General features: G+C 38.2%; 1 protein-coding gene across 1 annotated transcript; it reads right to left on the bottom strand.

Moving 5' to 3' along the window:
• Nucleotides 1-758: 758 nt before the first annotated feature.
• Nucleotides 759-25,511, bottom strand: si:zfos-169g10.2 (somatostatin receptor type 5). Its single transcript, XM_026933063.3, has 2 exons — nucleotides 25,315-25,511; nucleotides 759-2,701 (listed from the first exon to the last, which is right to left on the bottom strand). The coding sequence occupies exon 2, from the start codon at nucleotides 2,663-2,665 to the stop codon at nucleotides 1,181-1,183; it is 1,485 nt and encodes a 494-aa protein (XP_026788864.1). The 5' UTR covers nucleotides 2,666-2,701; nucleotides 25,315-25,511; the 3' UTR covers nucleotides 759-1,180.
• Nucleotides 25,512-27,198: the final 1,687 nt, after the last annotated feature.

Genomic DNA, 27,198 nt, shown 5'->3' on the forward strand with positions numbered 1-27,198 from the left:
CTGTACCATCTTTGGGAGATTGCATTTTCAAATCCTGAGCCAGACATTCACGGCAAATTTTTTTTTTTGCGTCACTTGGGAGCCTATTTCTTTTTATTCTAAGCAATTTTATTTGCACATTTACAACACAAACAACAAATTATTCGTACAAACAACAAAATTATTTATTAACAATCAAAACATTTTCTGCAACAGTGACTACACAATTCAATGTAACATGATCCCAACACACACTGACTTTTCTTATAGCCATCTCTCTGACCTTTAGCCACTTTTTAAAGGTGTATTGAAGCTGTTCTGGGGCTCGTGGGGGTCCAACACCTACCAAAGTTATGTTACTTTATGTTACTTTTTCCATAAAATTTATTTTAGTTTTTGTAAAAGTGACCTTTATTGTTCAATTCAAAACATTTTTCAACCCTGCTTTGCTTATATTCACCTCATCAGTGCTTCATTTACTCACCAGCATCAGATTGTAAAAAACAAACAAAAAAAAACAACTTAGGTTAGCTAGGTTTAATCTCGAAATATGAACATATAACATCTATAACATTCATTACACAATAATATAATAATATACAAATATACTATACAGTAATACAAGTGAAACATAAGACATTATCCTTGCCTCCAAGTCTCTTTGAATGACAATATCTCATGTAAGTGCATATACAATTGTCATTCTATACACCGCTTAGAGCATAAAAGAGCCAGACGTATAAACATATACAGTACATACACTTCTCTGGTATAACAGGTGAAAACTCAAGCTTTCGAAGGGAACACTGTATGCTCAAGTACAATAAGTCTGCTTTGAGAAGAACTGGGGCTGGCGAAACTTCTGGTTCTAGTGGTTCTAGTTTTGATGCACATTGTGAAAGAAGTATCTTTCTTTTGTCAGATTGTTTTGACAGATTGTCAGTTTTGCAGTTTGGTTAACCAATGGAAAAACACAGTCACAGTCTTCTGGTGCCAAAAGTTCTGGTACTTGGAAAGAAAGGCCCTGCTCTAATTGTTTCACTTTTTTTTGTATATTACAGTTTGTGAAGCACAAAAGATTTGTAAAATTCCAAGACACATTCAAAGACATAAGACACTTGCTGATAATGAATGTGAAACTCCACATTTTGGCATCATTTTTATTTCACTTCTGCTGGATATTAAGAGAGGTTGCACAGTTTTACAAATAACTGATTTCCAGAACAGTGTCTCCCAGTTCCTCTGCCGCTGGTTTGATGCTTCCTCTCTGAGATCCGTTGAAACTAACAACATGTCCAAAGGTTGGACTAATATAGTCCCCATTTCCCCCAGTTCTGTTTCCATTACTTGGAACTCCTTCCTTGGCATCAACCATACATGTGACTATGGTCCTAGTGCCCTCCCTCTGCCTATTCCTGCAGCCAATCTTTACAGATCTACAGATTTCTGTCGTCTGGGTGGCATTCTCCATGTAACCCATATCTGCTTCCTGAACTTCCTCCTCTTCTTCATTACTGTTGTGCTGTATTTGTTCACAGGTTTCTTTCAGGCAGTCTGTCAGCTCGAGGTCCTTTTTCAATTCCTCTAGGGGCAGAGTGTGGTTTCCAACAGTACCCTGTTGTAGATCCTGGTTTTCCACTCGCCTGGTCGAACGACACAGAGCTTTCCGGAAGCCTCGCTTGAAGTTGTCAGAGAGGAATCCGTACAGAATGGGGTTGGCACAGCTGTTGGCATATGAAAGGACCACCACAAAGTAATACAGGCCCCGGAACTCTCCCGGAAGCAGCACTAGCAGGTTGACGATATTTAATATGTAAAATGGTAGCCAACAGAACACAAACACAGCTACCACAATCACCACCATTCGCGTGATCTTCCTCTCAGATTTACGCCGCCGGATGGACGTGGCTCGGACTCTGCGTCCAGAGCTGCGGACCTTGATTACGATGAGCAGGTAGCACATGCAGATGACTAGCAGTGGGCCAAAGAATCCTACAGTTGCTGTGTAAACAATAAACGCAGCTTTCCAGATTTCTGCAGGTTCAGGCCATACTATGCTACAGTTCCCATCGTCCTGTAACACATCAGCGAAAACCACAACTGGAAGAACGACTACAAAGGATACCGCCCATACTGTGGCATTGACTGTCTTGGCCACTCGAGGTTGGCGCCACCTGGAAGACCGGAGAGGATGCACCACTGCTAAGTAGCGGTCGATACTCATTACTGTCAGGCAGAAGATGCTGGTGAACTGGTTGATGGCATCCACGGTCATAACCAGACGGCACATCAGTGACCCAAATGGCCAGGACAGAAGAGCATTCTGGACAGCCAGAAAGGGAAGGCCAAGCATGAAAAGCTCGTCAGCTATGGCCAGGTTCAGGATGTAGATGTTTGTGACGGACTGGGTCTGAGAGTAGCGCAAGACGATGTGGATGACCAGGGTGTTGCCACCTAAACCAACCACACAGACTATTATATAAATAAGAGGAATGAGGATTCCGGCAACACTTGGCATGAACCCGGTGTTGTAGCTCTCCGTCCAGTTCTGCAGCGACCCATTGAGGAGGAATGTATCATTTGGGAGTGGAGGGGAGACAGTAAAGCCCAAATTGCCTGAGAGAACGGAACTGTTGCTCCATGGTTTTGTGAGTCCAGATCCTGGGATTCGATTTGGTGTCTCCATTTTACCAGATAGGTCTTTAGAAACTCTGCATGTTACCTGTAAATATATAAAAAAAAACATTGTTTTGTAGCATTTTGTATTATCAGGATAAATATCACTGCTCATTAGCTGTAATGCTGAGAAGAGCTGAAAAACAGTAGGAGATTCATGATGTGGGAAATGTTTTGTGACCGACTTCTACCCAGCACACAAATTGTGTACTTAAACCATGTCCTTTCATTAATGAGACAAGCAGAAAGCATGTACAGGCCATGGCAAACGATAGCAAATCATGTCTGAGAATATTACAAAGCGCCTGGCCCCTGACAGTGCAGGAAATGAGCGAAAAGGATAAATAATGGCGTGTGATGAGCCTCGACGGGCCCACAACAGCTGCATTTGTGTTGTTAGCTACCTCTTATGACGCTAGCACCCACGCTTTGCACCTTTTCCCCACCATCATGCTAATGCTGTCTAATTGGCTTTTTATTAGAGAAGCATAGAGCAAGAGGCCGACAGGGCCATTGCGTGGCATAATGCACAGGCGGCTCTATTAGCAGTAGGGAAGGAAAACACGCACATATAGACCTGACTGTATGTGAAATGACAGCCTGTTTAGCAAGCTATGTACACAAAGTGTACTATATAGGAAGCTGTCAACTATGCAATCAGGAAAGAGTTTCTGTTACTTATTTTGCTTGTATCTTATTAACCCTTTCATGCATAGTGTCCACAGTCATGGACAGTCAATTTAGGAAAATATACAATCTAAATCACTTCCAAATCACCTGAAAACATTACTATAGATTAATGTAAACCTCTGTAGCTCTCTAAACTATTTGTCATTCTCATTATTTTTTTTACATAAAATTAAAAAAAAAACAAAAATATAAACAATGTTTTTATGCCAGACTACACTGAACGCCTTCGATTTTATTTTTTTCAAATAATAATAATAATAATAATAATAACAATAATAATAATAATAATAATAATTATTATTATTATTATTATTATTTCGGGGGGTGTGGGTGGGGGTTTACCTCTTTGTGTCATGCAGCGGTCCTAAAGTGTGTAAAATTTGTATGTTCAGAAATGATATTTTCTAAAAAAAAAAAAAAACAAACAAAAAAAAATTGTCCTAGCATTAGATATTTAGACTTGAATGTTAAGAATTATGGACATTGGAAGATTTATATATACATTTTTTAATTATTATTATTTCAAACATACTGTTTTAGCCTTTTTTTACTCACAGACAATCCTTTTACTTTTTAATAATCGAAATTTCGGCAGAATCAAAATTAACATATACAATTTTAAATTTAAAAAAAGAGAAAATCTAAAGAATCTGGATATTTGGTTAATAAAAATAAGCATGAATGGGCTTCATATCATCCTGATAAAAAGACACACCTACTATTATCTAATGAGCTGGTAGCTAAAACACCTGTGGGGGCATGCTGCTATGGAAAAATAATCAACAACGGGGTGGTGTTATGAAGTGGAGTTGCTGTTAACTCCCTGAGGTTGAATATTTTCCTGTATCAGCACATTTCCCTTATACCTCCATGGCAGAAAACTACTGACTGTTATAAAGACCTGACACTGGAGACTCCTTCCATAAAAGTTAAATAACCATCTTACACAAAACTTCACAATATTAATGAGTAGACATTTTTTTTCTTTAAGTAACAGCACATTTAAAATTGGTTTTTTGTTAGATTTATTAGGTAGGTTATTACATGGAGTGTCCTTGTGGATTAGCTTTAACTATAGAAACTATATTTATAAATAACATTTTAGAGTATTAATACCTAATATTAATAAGTATTAATACCTATACCTGTGATTTGCCTTGCAGCCAAACCTACTTTCAGAAAATTAATAACAAAATTAAACACTTTCTGACCAAACAGAATCGAGAATTCAACAGCGCTGTGGTATAAGGAAAAAAAGAACATACCAAAAGTTTCCATTTTATTAGGAATGCTATACATCTAATAAACAGACAACTCAATAGACTGTATAAATTAAACAACACGTCATATTGTTTTATCCATTTATAGTTACATTTAATAACCAGTAACAAAGTACATGTGTACCCAATCGCTTTACAAGTCCAGCTTCGAGCAGAAGATGTAATACATCAGATTTTTGCATGTTATAATTACAGAAAAATCAACTCCCTTTTACATTTATCCTGATTTCCAGTTTCCTTCAAAGGCAGGGAATGGAATAAGAGCCTACAGGTATTATGTAATATTCTTTACACAGTAACCACTGTCTGGTTTTGTGTGTCCTGCCATTTCATGCTGATGTGGCCTCTGAGGCTCAGGAAGATGCAAATGAAGCAGGTTAACAATGTGATCTTTTTTGTAGCTTCCCCAGGGCAGGGACCTCGGCTGGCATGTCAGCTTTCAGATTCAGAAAGCAATAAAGCTGAGAAAGCTGTTACAATGAAACTCTGTACTGTTCAGCTCCTGAATGTGAAAAAAAGGCAAATTGAATATGTGGCCATCGTGTTCAGGGGAATGTAGTCATTTTTGTTCGAATGACTCTCTGCCTTGACTTCGTCACTTGATGGGAAATGCAGAGGTATAAAAGACACGAACAGCTGCTGATGTGATGATATGAAGAGAAGATAAAAAAACGTATTCGATACCAGGATGACAGCACACACACAACATCTCACACACACACACACACACACACACACACACGCACATTTGTCTAACTATCATGGTGAAGACCTTCCAATGACATAAAATTATTAATGCAGCTAATTAATGTTATGCCTTTTTTTTTTAAGCCCAACCAAACCCAAAAAAAAAACCAGTTTTCCTTGTGGGGACCAGCCAGTTGGAAACAAGGTCAAATATTTATTTCCTTGTGGAGACATTTGGTCCCCACCAAGATATAAAAACATGCTCACACTCAAACCCTTAATAAAAAAGGAATTTATTGGCTTGTTTAGCATTTTGCTGCCCACAAAGATACAATTTTAACAATTTTAATTTTTAAATTTTTTTTTTTATCTTGACATCTGGTTTCTCAAAGGAGAGCAAAACAAAACAGACCCCCCCCCCCCCCCCACACACACACACAAACACACACACACACGCACACACCATGATTGAAGTACACGGCAATGCAGCTCTCAAACTCCTCCTTGACAGCATAATATGAGTTAATGGTCTCATGTATACAGCTTTTTATTTCAGATTCGAAAGCGACAGCACTTCAAGTAAAGGACCAAAGCCACTACAGCAATGCGCTGCATTTGAATGAACCTGTTCTTACTGTAGGAGTCTGCAATATGTCTGTATTGCACTTGATTTTAATTGGACAGTTTTATTGGTTCTTTGAGAGGTATTGCATTTCATTCATGCAGAGAGCTTTCTTCACTCAAAGAATAGTTCCGTTCACGGACGCACCAGGGCTTGGGAGGATATGGAAGAAATAAATTTTAAAAAAAAAAAAGTCCACCAAAATAATAGAGTGCAAATCCGGCAGAGGCACAGCCTAAAAAAAGTCACAACTGTAATCAAAGGACTGAATAAAAGGTCTGAATACTTCTGTAATTTGGATATTTCAGTTGGAGTGGTTAAAATTCATATAATCAAACGAATAGTTGGACAAAAACTCAAAATGACACAAATTTCCACTTCTATGAAAAAGTCTATGAGGAGATGCAGTTGGACGAGACAAACTTGGTGTCCGATGTTTGCTTTTTTTGCAGATTTGTACCGGAGCTACAATGTTACTAATGTTGCTAGCAAGCATTGGAAATCAATCTTATTTCTAGAAAGAAGCATATTTATCTGAAATTGGAGACAAGCTTAATAATTGTATATTTATTATATATCTCATAATTAAGCAACATCGCACTCGATATGCCGATGTGCCGATCACAGCCCTGCTGAGTTTCAGTAAAACAGCACAATTGTGCCATATTGCTTTCATATAACAGTTCTATAAACAAGAAACTAATATGGAGCAAGTGACATTTTGGACACAATATGGACAAATATTCTGTTTATTTTTGCTCCGCTAGTGGAAATAAATCCTGACGAAGCCACACTCATTTTATAGCATGTCAGCTAGCTGGCTAGCTAGCTCACATTGATTTATACGACGATCCTGTTAAATTCACTTCCCTTCTTCCTTTTCATCTTCATATGACGAGCTTTTATATTTTAAGTCAAAAGTTACATTCCTGAAAAGTATTATTTGCCACGATGATGTCACTAACACTACTGTAGCGTTTCGAACTAGGAAGTGGAATTTTATGTAGTGAACGCTGATGAGTGGAGTGATACACACAGTGAATAATCCAAGTGCAGTTATAGGAAATATAAGCACTCTTGGAACACCTCTCGACCAATCAAATTAGTGTACCGCAACTAACTGTTGTATAATAAGAAATACTAGATTTTTAAAAAAATTCTTTATTTCATAGATTAGATGTTTATTGAATTTATTGAAGATATCTTTTTGCAATGAGTGGGTGATCTAGAGACATTTTAGCATCTATCTCTCCAAGCCACATTTGACAGGCAAACAGTATTTGCTTCTACAAGAATTTGACCCCAGACGAAATCTAATTGATGACCCCTATCACAACTGATGGCTATGGAGTCACTGCTCTTTATACTGCTGATGACATGGTCTTTGTCTTCATTCCAGAGAATCAATCACTTGCCATTTGAGTTCCTCAGTGTCTTTACACTGTTTATTCTCAGATCAGTAGGCAGAAAAGAGGTACAGAGACACAATCAGACAGTAGCATCGATTCCATTAGGAAAAAAAAATACTCTACAGGTTCATTTTTGTTCTTCAAGGTACAAACAGTGTAAATCTACCCCTATTGTTACAACCAGGGTCCTTAAGATACATGACATGGTGGGAGAGTGTGTAGCCACACACACACACACACACACACACACACACACTTTACAAGCCTGATAGTGCTACTGAAGGCATTTATACAGTACATTATATAAATGTTCAAGCCCCTGACTCCTGAGTTTACTCAGGTACTAAGAGCACAGATCAGGCTCCATAACATTCACTGTTTGCTGACTCTTAGGTTTTATTCCAGGCTGTATACTCATGGGTGGACAAATGACGAGCTCCGGCGCACGGCACAAGCAGCTATAGTGTCCACGCTATTTGTTTCTTATTAATAGTTGCAGGACAGAAATGTAAATTTAGCAACCGGAGACCAAAAAAAATACTCCTTAGTGACTTTTACAAAACAAAAGTTTTCATTTTGGGTTTATGTTTAAAGTTAATGCACTTCATAGTGGTACGAATTTTTTTTTTTAAATTAAAATCTCAGAGTGTGAGTTCTGCTCCAATGCTTATCAAAAAGCCACCAATAGGAAAACAGAATACAGTTACGGAAACCTCACCGGATAGCTACAAATAATGGCAAAGGCGAAACGTAAACAAAACATGCTAATGGACAGAAAGAAAAATCCCCATTAATGTTAACTCAAGCTCACTTTGAGGAACGTTTCTGTTAATGCGGGAGCGATTTCTTCATGAGCCCTGATCATGCGATTGATAATGTTAGCAGAACTGAGTCATTTTCTTTAATCGCAGGTCTAGAACATCTTCATCGTATAAACTGACATGGAGAACACGTTATCACACTGTCTGTTATAGAATTCAGCCAAGATTACATAGGGACCATCTCATACAATGTGACAACTAATAATAAAAGACTGCTCTAATTGCATAGTCTAACACTAGCTTACTTCTGACAAGAGATGGAATTAAACAGAATCTTTCTGTCCACTCTGACAATCCCTTTTTAAACTGCGTCTTGAGTTTCTCATTTCCTTATTCTGCAGTTCTCCTCTTTCCTAGTTAGAACTCCTCCAGTTTATTAGCGTCCCTGGGGTCTTCTCAATACTCTACTTGATGTATCCTTGACTCTTGTGTCCTGTGTCCTTCAGAAAATAATCGAAGTCTGCCATCATCAAGGACATATCAAATGTTTGGAAGTGTTCAGGAATTGAGGCATCCAGAATGAACTTACTCAGGTGCTTCCTGAATCAAAGTTATTAAGGTATGAAGTATTTGAATGAACCTTTACCTTTTGAAAGTATAATTCAATGCAATAATTTTTTAGGTTACAATTTTCTTAAAAAAAAAAACAGCTAAAATATGCAAATGCTGCATGTAACATAAGTAAATTTTTTAACCAACCCATATTTTTGTTTTGTTTTGTTATTTTAACACACAAAATGGTCAATGGACTTTCACAGACAAGTTTATTAAAAACATTATTTTATGAAATTATTGAAAACACGTTTGACAAATACATAATCTATACAATTTTGTGGATAAAACGTCACGTAAAATCAATACTACTTAAAGTCATTAGACACTCTGAACCAGTGTGTGAAATTATGTAGCTGTATGTCCTTTAAAGGCTTATGGAAAGCAAATCAGAGAAAACAGCTGAAGAACCAAGTTAACTTTTCACTGCAGCTTTTCAAAACATATTTGAGCACAGATCATTATGTCGTGTAAGAAAATCGACAACAATGCATTATGTTTTTTTACAATGCATTATGTTATATTTGATTATGTTAAATATATATCATATATATATGTCAGGAATAAAACACAATAATAGAAAATAACCAGTGATGGAGTGGTGTGAAGCAGAGTTACTGTTAACCCCTCAAAGTTTTTTTTTTTTTTGATTATTTTCCAATAACAGCGTATCCAGTAGTGTTTTTTTTTCTCTTATACAACAGACATTTTGAAACAATCTTACATTTATTACAGAAAGAAACATAAGCCTTTTTATCTGGTTGTAGTTACATTTAATGTTGTGGAATGTCCATGATTTATCACTTAAATGAGAGTAGCTATAGACCAAACAGAAGCCTCTCTTTTTCTTTTTTAAAAGTTAATCAGAACAAAAAACACAGCTTGTCATGTTACTGACAAACTGAAAAGCCCTCTGTCCTGAGCCCAGGTTACAGCTTTACCTCTGACTGTTACAAAGCACTGACACTGGAGACTCCTTCCAAAAATGTTAAATAAACCTCTTCACAGAAATCTCCCCCATATCAACAATTACATATATATTTTTTTAATCCATATACTGTATATACACTATATTACCAAAAATATTCGGTCACCTGCCTTGACTCACATATGAACTTAAGTGCCATTCCATTCCTAACCCATAGTGTTCAATATGATGTCGGTCCACCTTTTGCAGCTATTACAGCTTCAACTCTTCTGGGAAGGCTGACCACAAGGTTGAGGAGTGTGTTTATAGGAATTTTTGACCATTCTTCCAAAAGCGCATTGGTGAGGTCACACACTGATGTTGGTCGAGAAGGCCTGGCTCTCAGTCTCCGCTCTAATTCATCCCAAAGGTGTTCTATCGGGTTCAGGTCAGGACTCTGTGCAGGCCAGTCAAGTTCCTCCACACCAGACTCTGTCATCCATGTCTTTATGGACCTTGCTTTGTGCACTGGTGCACAGTCATGTTGGAAGAGGAAGAGGCCCTCTCCAAACTGTTCCCACAAGGTTGGGAGCATGGAATTGTCCAAAATGTTTTGGTATCCTGAAGCATTCAAAGTTCCTTTCACTGGAACTAAGGGGCCAAGCCCAACTCCTGAAAAACAACCCCACACCATAATTCCTCCTCCACCAAATTTCACACTCGGCACAATGCAGTCCGAAATGTACCGTTCTCCTGGCAACCTCCAAACCCAGACTCGTCCATCAGATTGCCAGATGGAAAAGCGTGATTCATCACTCCAGAGAACGCGTCTCCACTGCTCTAGAGTCCAGTGGCGGCGTGCTTTACACCACTGCATCCGACGCTTTGCATTGCACTTGGTGATGTGTGGCTTGGATGCAGCTGCTCGGCCATGGAAACCCATTCCATGAAGCTCTCTGCGTACTGTACTTGGGCTAATCTGAAGGTCACGTGAAGTTTGGAGCTCTGTAGCAATTGACTGTGAAGAAAGTCGACGACCTCTTTGCACTATGTGCTTCAGCATCCGCTGACCCCTCTCCGTCAGTTTACGTGGCCTACCACTTCATGGCTGAGTTGCTGTTGTTCCCAAACTCTTCCATTTTGTTATGATAAAGCTGACAGTTGACTGTGGAATATTTAGGAGCGAGGAAATTTCACGACTGGATTTGTTGCACAGGTGGCATCCTATGACAGTTCCACGCTGGAATTCACTGAGCTTGTGAGAGCGGCCCATTCTTTCACAAATGTTTGTAAAAACAGTCTGCATGCCTAAGTGCTTGATTTTATACACCTGTGGCCAGGCCAAGTGATTAGGACACCTGATTCTGATCATTTGGATGGGTGACCGAATACTTTTGGTAATATAGTGTATATCCGCCATAAGGTCCCTGGAGGACTAGTGGTTAGGGTACAACGCTCTCACCACTGCGGCCTGGGTTCGATTCCCAGCCAGGGAACCGACCCCAGCCACTGGAGTTGCACGCAACAGTGAACTCTCAGTGCCGGTCCCAAGCCTGGATAAAATCGGGGAGGGTTCGTCAGGAAGGGCATCTGGTGTTAAAACTGTGCCAAATCAAATACGCTGAACAATGATTCATGGTGGCAACCCCTAACAGGAGCCGCTGAAAGAGCAGCAACAACAACATATATGTCCACCATATAAGGTGTATTAGAAAGAGTGCATTAATATAAACCTGTGATTTGCCTTGGAACCGGAACTACTGTCTGAGCTGCTGTTATAGAAAATCGAGAACTCATCAGTGCTGTGGTATAAGTGTAGTTTTGGAATACACAATTACAAGTACTGATATTAAAAATTGTTATAAAAGTATGAAAGAAAAACATTCTAAAGTCTGAAAATTGACAAATTGGACATTGTCAAACATATTTTTGGATGTTTCTGCTGTCTGGAAATAAACATGTGGTGTATACACACACAGTAATGTAAGTGTAAGGTACTGACACCATGTTATGCCCCATGACAGGCGATACAGCTGTGCAGATACAGCTGTAAGTCAGCAAGAAGTGTCATCACTTTTTCATTTAAAGAGATGCTTCAGTAAGCAAGGATGCCTCTGTGATTATCCTTTCCAGACTGAGGACCCACACAAAGAGATAGATCGATAGATAGATCAATAGATAGATAGATAGATAGATAGATAGATAGAGTTATTGAACTTGTTTTGTTGCAGCAGTACAATGAACAACAGAAATTACAAGACACAGACTGTGCACAGGAAACACAAATGACAGAACTCACACTTAAACTAAATTAAGTAAGAATAAAATAAGATGCTAAGTAGTGACAAAAGTAAGTAAAGTGGTTGTAGTGCAAATGAAGATCATAAGGTGATGGTCACTCAAATGAGAAAAAAAATAAGAATAAATACAGTGTGGCAGAATGTGAGGAAAAAATGTTATTGCAGAGCTAACACAGAGCAGATGAGTTGTACAGTTGTACAGTCTGATGACTGATGACCCCTACATCTGGGAGGAAGTGAGGAGAAGAAAAGAGTGCTCTACTTCTGCTTCTGTTCCTCTTTCTTCTTTGTCTTGGAGTTATTTGTTCCCATGATTCACCTTCCTAGTGCAGACAATAATCTTACCTACTGTCGTGATTGTAAGCTATTGCAGTCCACTTAAACATGTTTTGTGCTCATATAAAAACTCCTGTTTACAATATGTTTATAGCTGACCAAAATTTTGCACATTTTCTCCACAGTTTGTTGTTTGCCTTTTCTCCGTCACAGTAAGTGTCTTTTTTCTGAGTCACAAGATTTCTTCCTTATTCCTCACCATTGTCAACTCAGCCTTGCTCATTAGGGATTTAGATTTAAACCTGGATTTCTGTAAAAAGCTGCTTTGTCACAATGTCTATTGGAAAAAGTTTCATGCAAACTAAATTTCATTGAACAGATTCGATATGGGGAAGTATATTTAAAGAAAGCTCATTTAAAGAAAGCTCGTTTTTGCCTTTTGTCTTAGCTGTGACATTGAATCTTCGTGGATCGGCCAATAATTATTCTGTCAGCCAGTGGGTTCCACAGATCTGCTATTGAGTCTGAGAATCTTTCCAAATAATGAGACCCTGCACCACTGACTGGCTCCTATTCATTACAGCAGCAGGGATGACCAGCAAGAATGTTTTGAATGCAAGTCAGATTACTTTCGCTCAGGAAGATGAATGCCAATGACTTCCCTTAGAATGAATAATAGTAAGTAATAATAGTATCAGATTCAATTCATATATACACCAGTGGTAAATGTAAGCAGGGTGACACATAGACAAAAAGAGCACCTAACAAAGGCAGCTAATAAAATGAAAGAACGGGGATGGGGACGGCTTCATTTTTATTAGGCCATTGATGAGACCTTGTGATATCATCCATTGCCTATAATCCATTGTCGAGCTACTGATAGATATTAGATTTCAGTATCTAAAGTATCACAGCTAGGTGTCACTCTGAAAGAAGATTATAATGTTGAGTGAAAACGAAGAAACACATACTGTATTAATCTATACATACTATATTCTTTTTACAAATTAATAAATTTGGATAAAATTGATTGCCAAAAGTGATCATCAAGCCCAAGTGGGATCTTGGCATTTTAACCAGTTTTAGACAATAATGTGTGCTGTGAAGTGCATCCACAAAACAACAAGAAGAGAAGAGATGGTGTGCAAAAAAACTCGTTTATGACCTGATGCCTTATTGGAAAAAGAGAAGAAATCGTTTCTCACCAACCGTTAAACAGAAAATGACGGACTCTCACCCCAAACACCCACGTTAGCCCACAACCCCCCCCGCCCCCTCTTCCATTCTCATTTTTATAAAGACCTCCTATCATTTGTTCCACCCCATTCAGCTATGGCTTGCTTACTAGCAACTGATAGCCCCTGCCTCTGTCCTCTCACCTGCAGCCGTAATGAAAAGTGGCCCAAGATACAGGCCTAATCTCTTGCAGACACAAAGAGGAAGTACACAATCTTGCCTTTTGTTCCTGTTTCCTTTTGGCCTTTCCAGGCCTTCGCTGGAGCTGGCATGTCACCATGGCGATGAAGGGTTGGGAGGAGGTGACACCTCTCTTTCAATCCTAAACTGCTGGGGGGTATATGTGTGTGTTTGGATGTGTGAGAATGGAGGTTGGGTAGTGTTATAATGACTGTGATGACTACGGTACATTTTGGACACACACGTACACACACTCTGTGAAAGGTGGTTAGAGTGCCTGGCACAAGTATTCACCCCCCCCTTTAAACTTTTCCACATTTTGTTGTGCTACAATTTATACATAATAGCTGATAATATAGTGATGAGAAAATATCAATATGGTTTGCAGAATTACTAACAAATAAAGAAATACAAATACAACTTTTACAGAAGTATTCACCCCCATTGCTGTGGAACACCGAAATTAGTTCTGGTGCCATAAAGTCAGATAGTCAACCCGTGTGCAATTAAAGTGTCACATGATCTCAATATAAATGACCAAACTTTTTTTTGTGCAATATTCTTTTCCATTTTTAATTACCGATTTCCACAGGATATTCAGAGTTTAAGATGACTGCTGCTTTGTAAGAATTTTGTCCAAGTTTTGAGATCTCCTTGGTCTTCATGATCCTATTTGTTTACATACAATATGTTCTCTAACAGACTCTGGAGCCTTCCATAAACCAGTATATTTATATTGAGATCATGTGACACAGGTGGACTCCATTTAACTAATCATGTGATTTATAAAGGTGACCAGTTGCACCAAGGGTTTTCGCAGCAATGGGGGGTGAACACATACGCAATCACAACGCATGCATTGTGGGGGTGAAACGCAATGACACTATCTGTATCTGCTTAGTGCTCCAAGTATTCATATCTATATCATATTCAGATTTTTTCCTGAAGTGGGCTTGACATAGATAAATGGGAACGCTACCACTAGGGCTGTAGGTCTTGAGATTTTCTGTATTGACTTGGACTTGTCTCAGACTTATTGCCATTTGAAACTTGTCTTTCCTGGACTTTCCCTCAACCTCCTTAAGACTCTGTCTTAACTTGATCTCAGCTAGTCCTGGTCTTGGACTTGTCTTACACTTGACAATGGCGGTCTGGAAAGTTCCTAACTGGTCTCAACTAGGACTGTATTTAATTCAGCTCACATAGTTATTTTATTTTGTACCTGCTTGTGATATTTTCGAACAAATTTAGTTCATTCTATTTCACAAAATAGAAACAAACTAGTAGTCTAATTGAAACTACCTTAACCCTGACCAGGCAGTTACTAAGGATGAATGAACACTATAAATGCAGCGCTGCATGTTCATGTTAAGGAATATGGTCTTTGTTTGTCCAGTGAGCTTCATATCTGACCGATTCACCCCATGTGAACCAAAAAAACCTCCCGCTCTCATAACTTTTTTGCTGCCTCCTTAGGTCCCTTGTTGCTCACCTCTAATCTGAACACATAATAGTGCACCTCTTATTCATATCTGTATTTGTATTCATTTAGAACACATTATCTACTCAATCTGAATAACGTATTCATATTCAGTTATATCCCTATTATACACACACACACACACACACACAGTGTATACACTCTGTGAAAGGTATTTATAAGAATACCTGCCTTTAGAACATTGCTTGAGATCTAACTGTGGTGCCTTAATCTGTTTCACATACCTGTGATGAATTGAAACCCATTATGTATACCGATAACTTAAGAAGTTCCTTAGCTTCATCACTCAACTACAATCCAACAGACTTTCCTGAACAGCACAGCACCAGAGTGGAAAACATTTCCCTGAAGTTGTATTGGGAAGCTGCATTTAAAATGCCTGGTAGGGCTGAATGCTCTGCGTGATTGCATGGTTCAGCTCCACGCACTTTGGTGCCTATTGTGGCACTCCACTGTAATTATTTACAACGACAAACCTGCCTTGCAATTCTCATCTGCAAAAATGCTCTCCAAGGGGCCAGGATGTTCCCATAAAGCCAACCCATGGACATTGTCTCATAGGAAAAAAAAAGACTGGCATAGCAGATTTTGTCTCATTTAATGTGAAATTAGCTCCTAAGAGGTCACTGTAATGTTAATGGACAGCAAGTTCAGAGAAAATGGCTGAAGCGTTGTTCGGATCGTAATAGGGCGGCTGCCTAATGCAGACAATTAGCATGAAAGAACAGACCGAGTGTCATCAACCAGTTTGCCCCCAAGGGCCTTAGAAGGGCTGAGGAGTTCAGTGCAGCTGGGGTTCAGGATCGAGCCTCTGCTGTGGATCTGATGATCTGATTAGTAGTGTTCTCAATGGAGGTAAAAGATGGCTATGACTGTGCTGGTGATTTGAGTGTAAATGCTTGTGATTGCAAAAAAAATCTGGGTGACGTGAAGAGAAACATGGATGGTGTTTGAGTGAATGTGCATCTGGATGAAGGGAGACCGTAATTCCTCAAAGCTGCACTGTGATTGACGTTTCCCAGTGCTGTCAGAAAATTCAACGGAGGAATGTGTGAACTTTGCTCATGGAGTGTGTTCACACTTAGCTTGTCTTTTGTTATTTTTGGGAAGTCTGGTTTTATCCACTCAGCTTGGCTTTACATCTGTGAAAGTTAAAAAAAAAACCCCAGAGGTTTATTTTCGGACACTTTGCGTTCTTTGTTTTTTTAGGACCTGCATGTGTGAATACAACCACGTTGACATGGTTTGTATGTTCCTTGTACGTGAATTATCACCTTGAATTGGACAGTTGACATTTGACAATCAGTTTATTTGATGATCCTAGATCCTTCGAAGCTATTGTCGCACTTGTTACTAAGGCAAGAAGTCTGTAACCTGTTCAGCAGTAGGCTTATTCAATGTAAACAAGATTAGATTAGATTAGATTAGATTGATATAAATACCGAAAATCATGTGCAGGTTTTAATATGAAAAAAAAAAAAAAGCGTTATTACTAAACTGAGATCAGGTCATTTCTAGTGCTAGCCTTTGCTTTAATAAAAAAAGTGCTGTAGTCTGAAGCAAACCTACCCACAATTTGAATAAGCAGCTTAAAGCTGGTTGACAGACATAAAGTCTATTGACAGACATTTTTAATTAAAGTGTTAGCATGGGAATGTGAGATACATACCATATTCCCATTGCCATCCACACTCTAATTGTAGGATGACTGGATTTCTTGGTTTATTTTCAAAATGGAGACTGAACTATGCCTACTTCAAAACACAGTTTCTTCAGAGGAGCAAAAATAACCAAATATGTGGCTCCAATTTCATTCATTTGAAACAGCAAATTAGTTATGATTAAATGAGTCATGAAATCTTGCACAAGAATTATGATTTCATGATTCATGATTTAGTTTCCACGAACCACATTAAACTAAACTGTGCATGGCTTATTACATTGTGTGCAAGAAATTAAAGATAATTTATAATGGCCTCTCCAGGCTTCCAGACCATCGGCATTAGCCAAATGTTGATGTCGACTTACTGATCAGGGGTTCGAATCTCAATATATCTGCCCTTTCCAGGCAAAATGGCAGCATGCGGTTATCATAGATAACTCATTCCAGCTAAACGAAGTTCACAGGTATGTTCGAAATACTGATATTGATGGATTGGAATTATTATAATTAGTGAATCTTGCGTACGTCATCTTATTTTTGATCTGTTAAGCGAGGGACAAAGAACAGGGTTCCTAATTTCATGTTCATAATGTAAACAAAATAAATCACGAGATTACTGTAGTGCATCTGGTCTTATAGGTAACGCTCAGGATAATGCGTAAGCTGCATCTTTGCTTGATAGCTAACATAAGCTAGCTAGTTATCTACCATATACTGTATATACTCTAGATTTTGTGACCATCAGCACAGATGATAATATATAAATTGGGTTTGGTTTATATAAATATATTCTCAACAGGCGTTAGATGGTTAGATGTGCTGCTGCAATATCGAAACAAATCAGCTCCTATCATTCTTTATTAAAAAAAAACAATTTTACGCCAGTGACTCGGCACAGTGACATTTTAGCAATGACATACGTTTTGATATTTCACGTCAATACTGTACGGGAAGAAATAACTGTCTGGCTGAAACAACTTACAGCTAACATCTTTCTTGTGCATGTTTGTGGGTGTGTGTGAACATGTGACACTTTAGCACATAGTATTTATCAGCACATAATGCATTTCTACCAGTTCATTCCTCATTTCTGAAGTGGCATTACATTTGGTGAGTCTCGTTAAACGCCCAGGACTCATCAGAGGGTCCGAGCACTTTTAAAGCTACACACCTTTCCTATTAATTTCACCACAGTTACTAAAAACCTCACTGTACTTAGTAAATAATATGCTTTAATATTAATAACTGAAGAATATACTGAGGGTTTTTTAAAGGGTAATTGGTTTTATTTGACATTATATTGGTTCATTTAATTATATGATGTTCACTGTGTAATAAAGCATCAATTAGTTGATTCACATTTACTACCGACAACATTTTTTTTTTTTTTTTTTTGTGATGGACTGGTGTGGCATTCAGGGTGCATTTCTGCAAGCTAAAACCTGTAGACATATCGACATTTCACAGCTCAACATCAAACCTGCGCAAACACGTACACGTAAGCCAGGAGAAAGCTGAGTGAGCTAGACTAGCTAGCTAAACTTAAGATGTCATTTTGATATTTGGTAGCGATGACCTGTTGTGTTAAATATATCTAAGTTCTGCTACAAACTATAGGTAACATTAAGGATAATGTGTAAAGAATGTCTTTGCTAGATAGCTAAAGATGCAGCTAGAAACATGTATGAATTAACATGAGCTAGCTAGCTAGATAGCTAACCGACCTACATCAACCTGGCAAGTTAGCCAGCTAATTTGCTATATTTCTCTATATACTGCTGATAATGGATATGGTGTTCACTTAGCTAACACAATTGTTCAAAAATCCCTCAGATATAGAACATTTTCAGATTAGTTGTGCCAATTGTAGACATTAAAAAAAGTAATTACTCAAGGAGTTTTTCAGCAGACAACTACCTCTAACTTTTCCTCTAAATTTGTTCTGATTTCACCAAGCTGTATTTAGTTAGTCATGGGGTAAAATATCCTACTTATATTGAAGTAGAACAACATAATAGTGTACGTGGACAAATTGGGTTTTACGGAATGAAAGAGCAATTACTTGAAGTCAGGAAAATGCTGTTTTTACTATTTTGGGTACATTTATGACCATAAAAATAGCAACCAGATAAGAAACAAGCAGAACAAAACCAAAAATAATTGGCTTACGTCTAATGGTCTAATGAAATTAGGAACGGAAATATATCTCACATGTCTTATCACTGCTAGGTTACCGGACCATTAGCCAACATCAACTTCACAGACACTATTTAATAGAATCTCTGCATGTGTGGTTTTGAAGATTTAGCATTTGAAATGGCTTGCAGCAATCAGGCACACATTGTATGCTAAAATAAATGATATTTTAATAATAGCTAGTTGCTGATAATGATGATAAAATAAAGACACATAGAAAAGAACATAATGTGCCACTCTTCTGTGGCTTTGTCTTGGTTTGTCTGGTTTTATAAACCACCAACTAGGACATTTTGAGGCGAAATTAAAATGGGATTTTGTTTACAAATGTAGAAAAAGTTGCAACATACTGTAAAAGCAGACTGAACCAAATGAATAAATAAATAGGAATGTACCAGAATGCATCAGTGCTTCTGCAAGAAAATATTAGCACCCTGAAGTTCATTATTTTCCTATAATACATAGCATCCTGAAGTGGTCTATTTTATGTATACCGCACCAATTTGCCAACATTTACAGCTAAAGAACAACACTTCACATTTTTATCCATTTATAGTTACATTTAATGTCTGCAAAACAAGTTAATTCCTGTGAATTGTTTGTTTTCTCTGTCGTAAAAGTTGTAAAGTTACCGCTGACACTGTCGACTCCTTCTAAACATGTTAAATAAACATCTGCTTAAAGAACAGTTCCACATGTTTTTTTATATGTTCAACAGAGTGTCTGCCATATAAGTTCCTGTGCAAGTTGTTACTATAGGAATGTCAATGTGTTTGAAAATTAATCAACACCTTCTGGCCAATCAGAATCGAGTATTCAAGAGTGCTGTGTTAGAAAGGCTTTTTAAAAAAGCATTCAGGCAGTGTGATCAGTTTTGTGTTACTGTTGTAACAAAGCAACCTGAATTGTGATGTGTAATGTGTAGTATGTTGTAGTTCTGCTTCAGAAACCTGACGCTTATCTGAGTCACAGTAATGTCAGAATAATCAGCCGCTAAATGTCTCAAGGATGAATATTTTATTAATCACCAGCACACACGCTGACTGACTCGCCCATGGCTCTGTGTGACGCTGAAACAAACTTGGATCAGCAGCGAAGTTGAATTCCACTAACCAGTCTGAGCAGATGAGAGTTTGTCTCTCTCGGCCATGTGATCCTCTGAATCCCACTTCATCCGCGAGGTTTTAAGAGATCAAGTGAAAAGAAAACTATACAGGAGGAGAAAAATCTCTAACAGTTCTGCGGCAATTGGTTCCGAAGGGTGCTGTAAGCTGTTGGCTTCTGTCACTCAAGTGTAATTGCTTAACGTGAAGTACGTGTGTGTGTGTTTGTGTGTGTGTGTGCGTGTGTGTGTGTGGAGGTGGGTGTGGAAGCAGCGTGAGTCTAGGATGAAAGGAGGTGGTGTGTCGTGTTTGTGCGCTACTCCAGCCTCATGTCACACAACACTGTGCACTGTGCCAGTATGATGAATGGAGCCTCAGTGCCCACTCTGTTCAGTGTCTGCGTGTGAATGTACATTTCTTCAGTAAGGAACAACTGAAAGGATGAAAATCAATTAAGTTCTGAAACGGTTAAGAGGTTTCCTGATGAATTTGAGAGAAAATTGCCACCATAGCACTTTACTTAAAAAAAAAATAAATCAATGTAAAGCTGCCACTTTGTTCGTCTATGATTGCTAACATAATTTTACACAATTTTACTATTTTCCGCTGTGAGTCACACTGACAATCCTGTAAAAATAATTCCCAGGCCGTGCTGTGTTAGAAGCGGTGTAGTTAGAATTGGAGGGAATTTTGTATGTATATATGTGTCATAGGTCAACTTTAGGCATGAAAGAAGTCTGGGTCCATGGTGACAGGCAGGAGTGTTTTTTTTTTTAAAACTTTTTTCTTGTTGAACATTTATTCATAAGGCATTTGTTTGTTTTGTTTGGTATTTGGCTGGAAGGAAGTGAACAATAGATCACAGCCATCCACACAAGTGATTTCAAACCCTAACTAGGGGGACTAGCGTCAGTATTATTATTCCCCCTGAATTGTTCAGTCAATCTTTCTCTGTTGTTCTTCTTCTTCTTTTGGCTGCTCCCGTTAGGGGTCGCCACAGCAGATCATTGGTCTACATATTTGATTTGGCACAGTTTTTAAGCCGGATGGCCTTCCTGATGCTAAACCCTCCCCAATTTTATCCGTGCTTGGAACCCCAGTGGCTGGGGTTGGTTCCCTGACCAGGAATTGAACCTGGGCCGCAGCTTTGAGAGCACCGAGGCCAAACCACTAGTCCTTCAGAGACCTCATTCAATCTTTCTCTAATGAATGAAATTCCTTTAAGTTTGTAATTTCTTTTTCATAAATGTGAGAGCTGACCAAAGTGATGGAGTGGAGGAAACAATCCGACTCTCCCCAGACTCAATTGCTTGATTTAAACCAGTGTCTAGCGCAAACCTTTCCAGAATCTTTGCTCACATCATGAAACTCCTTACCAAACACAGCATCTCTCTCTCTCTCTCTCTCTCTCTCTCTGCTCCCTTCTGATGGATGTTCCTATAACAATTGCATTGACTTAGTTTGGATGAATTAAAACCCTTTCAACTGTATATTTTTTGTTTATTAGATCTTGAATGAACAAAAAATACTGAATTTTCGATGTTGCACTGTGAGTCTCAGTAACAGAACTGCAGGTGAGGTGGAGTTAGGTGGATATCTTACAAGTAAGCCCGCAAACATCTGGTATTATGTAAAGTTAAAAATACTTATTGACTTTTCTTTTCTAAGACTATAGCGTTGCATCAGGCTACACTGAGCAAAGGAGAAAGATGATGAGATAGAGCAATGGTGGGAGAAAGTGAAATGAGAGAAAGCAAGATGGAGAGGCCACAAATACAGAGAGAAAGGAAAAAATATATCAGATCAGTAAGTGAAGTAGTCAAAACAAAACAGCTGAAGCTGTAAGAGAGAGCTTGTAAGTAGTCTGATAAGTGCCTCTTTGACTGCTTCTCAATGCATATGTACAGTCAGTGCCAGTTTGACAAACTACCCTTGTGCTGTTTTTTGGAAGGGAACAGTTATTAATTAATTGATAGTGACCAATCCGATATTCTGTAAACGCACACACACACACACACACACACAGAATACAAATGTACAAATGTCAGTTTTTATAAGCTGTAATAGTATTACTATTTCCTCACTGTTTGCACATCAGAGATTTTCAGTGACGGTTGAGATCCCATAAGGATTAAACTCTAGAATCACTCTTGGTCAGCCAAATTCCCAGCTGAAAAGTCCAGCTTAGTCTGACAAGCTATCAGCTGCCAAAACACAAACCGAGCTAATCCAACTGGTAGACCATTTTCCCCAGCTAATAAGTGCGGAAAGGAAACCATTTCTGAATCATGGCTACTAATTCTACGTAGAAAAGTTGTTTATAAGAAAACAACAGTAAGGCAATTAAAAATATTTGTTGTTTAGTTTAGACAAGTAGCAATGAAATTGGACAAGATAGTCTACCAGTTTGACAATGGCCAGTGTAGTAGCTGGGCAGACCAAGCTGGTGTTTTTTCAGCATCATTATCCAGGCTGAGGAATTTATATAGCCAACTAGTGACTTAACGTAAGGTGTTTGGGTATGTTTACGTATTTTTGCTCTTCAAACTCAGTTATAGCAAGTCAAGCATGAATAAGTTGTTAAAGTATTAGGTAAAGCTGAAAGTTATGCTGCACTTAAATGTCACATCTAAATCCAGGAACCACCACATCTGAATCCAGTCCGGATGTTATATCACTCCCTGTTAATTACTGACTGCTGTTTTTACCTGTTTAGCCTGTTTAGCATTTGGTTCAGTGTATACTGTATATACCAGCTCACTGACCTATATATGTCATGAAGCAGAGGCAGTTCAGACTTTTTTTGAGACTCCAAGCCAGCAAATCTGTAGTCAGAAATCCGACAGGAGTCAATCAATCAGATATCCAGAGCAACAAAGTGCAGAAACAAACGTCAAACCAGGAATAACAAATGAAGAAGACCATGAGAGCTTGTATATGAACCTAGTGAGGTGAAATAGGTAAAACTGCAGTCAGTAATCAGGTGGGTGGCAGTGATATAATGTCTGGAATGGATTCAGACGTGACATTTAAGAGCAAACTAAGCTATTATCAGCATCGCTTTACTTAATAACTGTATCAATTAATTCTGTTTTATAGGTAATGTCATCAGCTTCTTTGCTTTGTTAGCCTAGTGTAGCAAATTCAAACAAACTTTCAACAAAATACCAAATTGGAAAAAAGAATTGATCACGGTTGTCCAAAATGGCTACATTTTTGAATAAGATTGACTTTTTCAATAGATTATAGTAAGTCATACTGTGTCCTAAACCATATCAGCAAGCTGGTTTGATATTAATTAAGAACTGTATGTGGTTTTAGGGATATATTCATGGAAGATGTTTGGGTGAGATAGACTTGCATTACATAGTAGTAGTGTTAGCCGTGTGGCATCAGCGAAAATTGAAAAATGTTATGGCTGATCATTTGGGATGAAGGGAATATTAGACTTTTTCACCAAACAATTTTAAAGATTTATTTCCTGTAATTCCTGGATCGCATACCTGCCACTTCCAGCTGTATGAAACTGTGTGCTACTGTGTGATAGTAATGAAACTCAAGCCAACAGCGGCAGCAGTTCTTCACTGAATCTGACTGTTTTACAGCAAGCCAAATTGCACCACTGATACCAGATGAGCAACTCAAACCAACAGTGACATGTTTGCTGGTTGAAAATCATGAGGCTCAGCTCTGAGCTCTGACTCGGGCTAAGTGGAAACTCGGCTCTGTGGAAAGTAGCAATGCCATTCAGAGTGCTCATTAGCTAGCCGCCAAGAAGCTAAAATAAACACTCGGGAATCGATGCCAGAAACGAAAAAGCACACAGAGCGACAGAGACAAAAAAGCCAGTTAAGAGGATTTCTGGGTGGGATAGAGTCATTCATTTCTCTCTCTCTCTCTCTCTCTTTCTCTCTCTCTCTGTTGTTCGCTCAATCCATCATTCTCTCTGCTATTGAAAAGGGGCCGATTGGCGGCTGGAGAGAGATAGTGTTTAGTGAAGAGACGCTAATTGCACCAACAGGGGGAGGAAAGGACATCAGTCATTGGCGTTTTTTCCCAGTCATCGCTCAAAGTGAAGTGCAGTAGTGTGAACAGCTGGGGGCTTGAATATGAATTAATGGTCATCAGACAAAAAGGGGGTAGTGTTTTGATTTATGCCGGGGCTTATGATAGACTCTTCAATAAATCCATTCTCAAATTACGTGTCAGGTTTTGTAACAAATGCTGGTGAGTGAAATATCAGTGAAATGGTCATGAACCACATAATCATGGGTGTGTGCAAATGATACAATAACATCACACTGCGAGGGCCGTGTCTTCCTGTCCTCTTGCTGGGAGATACAATAAGCTTAATATGTGGAAGATATACAGTATTAATGAGACTGAAAATCAAAGAAAGTGCAATATTGTGTTTAGACTAGAAAAAAAATCAAAATCAGGCCATTTTTAGATTTACAGGCAGATGGATGAACAGATGGGGAATACAGATGGAGTCATGAAGGTGATGAAGCCATAGACAGAGAAGATAAAGACAGCGGTTCACATCAGCCTCTCATATCCTTATTATTGCTTATTTTTATTTCTTTTGCAAATCTGCAGGATCAACCATATTTTATATCCATATTTCATACCGTATGTCAATCATGACATGCAGAGATGCTCAATTAGTTTTGAGCAGCTCCAAGCATTTTTGTGCCTTCATGTATTCTTGTTGCATGAAATTAAAGGCAGAAGATGCCTTTTTAAATATGCATATAGTATATATACATATAGTCATACAGAATTCTCCTTAAAGTCACTGTCTTGTCTACACATAAGGTTATTCCACTGACTTTGCAGGACAAACAAGCACGCAACAGATTTACCCATATTCTCCGTATGATTTTATCTCTTTCATCACAAACACTCTGGAACGCCAATCTAACCTTTCTACATATGATTACTTTCCCCCAAACTTTCCCCTAAACCCTAGTGCTGCAAATAAACTGCAAATAAAATAATGGACACATTTATACCAAAACTGCATGCACAAAGTAAACATAACTGTGAAGTAAACTTTATAGAAGTCAACATCACTTTTCTTATTCTCACCATCTGGACCAGAAAACAAGCATTGACCTGTAGCAAGCATTAACATACAATGACAAAAAGATTAGAAAGCTTTGCTTTGAGATGCTGCACAGAAAATATCTCCAGACTCCACACAGAGTTTATTAGGTAATAGAGACAAACTCACCAAATTAAACCTGGGGTGTTCCAAATCCCATGAGCCGGGTCAAGTTAAGAGGATGCTGGTCTTGAGGATGATGAACAGCCGTGCCTTCGACAGCGGCACGCACGGGAAAGAACGGAGCAAAGAGTCTTACACAGGACTGCACTGAACTGCATCCCGTATCCAGGTAACCGAACGCTCGTGTGTGTGTTTGTGTGTGTGTGTGTGTGTGTGGATGTATGAGAGAGATAGAGAGGAAGAGACTGAGGGGGAGACAGAAAGAAGAGTATGAGAGAGAAGGAGGGAGAGGTTGAAGGATGGAGGGAGGGAGGAAAGTGAGAAAGATTCTATGGACACTGCATTTGAGCTGATTTGAATTTGGCATTTAATTGAATGTATGTCCTCTGTTTTGGTATTTAGAGTTTCATTTCATGTTATAATTATGATCAATAAACTATTCCACTATTTTATTTATTTTTATTTTCTTATTATATTTTTTTCAGTTTTCTTTTATTTTATCTATATCTATTTTTATTCTATATTGCACCTTCTCTATGGACTAAAAGACAAGTAGATGCAAAATATAATTGATATGGTGATACCAAAAAAAAAAAAAAACACTGAATTGAGCTGAGAAATTGAAGAGAGAGAGAGAGAGAGAGATAACAGAACCAATTTGTTATAATTTATGTGATTTTGCATGAATATGTAAATGCTGATAATACTAAGGAATGCTTTGATTGGTGGGTGAAATACACGATCCGATGCCGACATATTTCATTTGAAGTGCAAAAATACACACAACACACTAAATATATCTAGCTATCCACTTGCTGGGTAGTGAGTCGCAACTGGGTAAGGATACAAATTCCACAACAAAGATAAATCTATTATTTACTATTATATACTAGCTTTCAATCAAATTACAGAACAAACAAATGTCTCACATGCTAAGCAAAAAAATCCCTTAAAACTCCATTAAAGCCTAAACTCATTTCCCTCTTATTGATCATATTGGACTCTAACATCGTCTCTCCCTGATTGGCTGCCAGCTCCTGCCAGTCACTGTGTAGTTGGGCTTCTTTCGTGCTTAAAGTTGTGGCGTGATGAAGTTTGACATATCTGAACTCATGTATGACATATGTGAAGAAATATGCTGCGAGCACTGACCGAGAATTTCCATTACATGATTGTCAGAGCAACTCAGAGAAGCTTTGTAACATAAAGTGTTTTTTCTTGCCTAACTCAATAATTGTAATTTTTTTTCATTTGTAATGAACCAGTCCTACACACTTTAGCTTCAGTTAATGAGTTAAATCTTTTCTGGCATAGATATTAACCATCAGAGTATCTTTCACACAAAGAGATTGGTCTTATTTCCTTCTGTCCTGCTCTAGCTGTTCTACGGTTCAGGCGTGACACTTAAAAACAGAAAACTGTTTTTTCAGTTCCTTATTATAACTTGTAATTTCCCAGTAGATCACCAACTAATTTGTGAGTGAGACTTCTGAACTTACGCTGCAGAATTATTCCAAACAGCTCTCTTCAGAAATTTCACAAATCTCAATGCATCTAATTTATTTTGTCTGCCGCATGCAGCTGATTTACCCATTTTGAAAATAAAAAAAAGTACATTTACATATTAAAAGAAATCACCTGAACCTTATGCGAGCAGATTATAAAAAGAAAATTAGAAGATTTCAAACTCTTAATGGATCTTGGGTTGTCTCTCTGGGGGAAAGCTTAAAGATTCTATATGTAGACACATACAGCAACATGTTTCTTTATTAAAATAACTCTTAAATAAAACCCTCTTTGGAAGCTATGAACTCTTAATTAACCAATAAACCCTTAAAGAATTCTCCAAGAACCCTAGAAGAACAGTATGGGCTCTTGGTCTTTGCTTTT

The sequence above is a fragment of the Pangasianodon hypophthalmus genome, chromosome 2 (genome assembly GCF_027358585.1).
Source record: "Pangasianodon hypophthalmus isolate fPanHyp1 chromosome 2, fPanHyp1.pri, whole genome shotgun sequence".
NCBI classification, from domain to species: Eukaryota; Metazoa; Chordata; class Actinopteri; order Siluriformes; family Pangasiidae; genus Pangasianodon; species Pangasianodon hypophthalmus.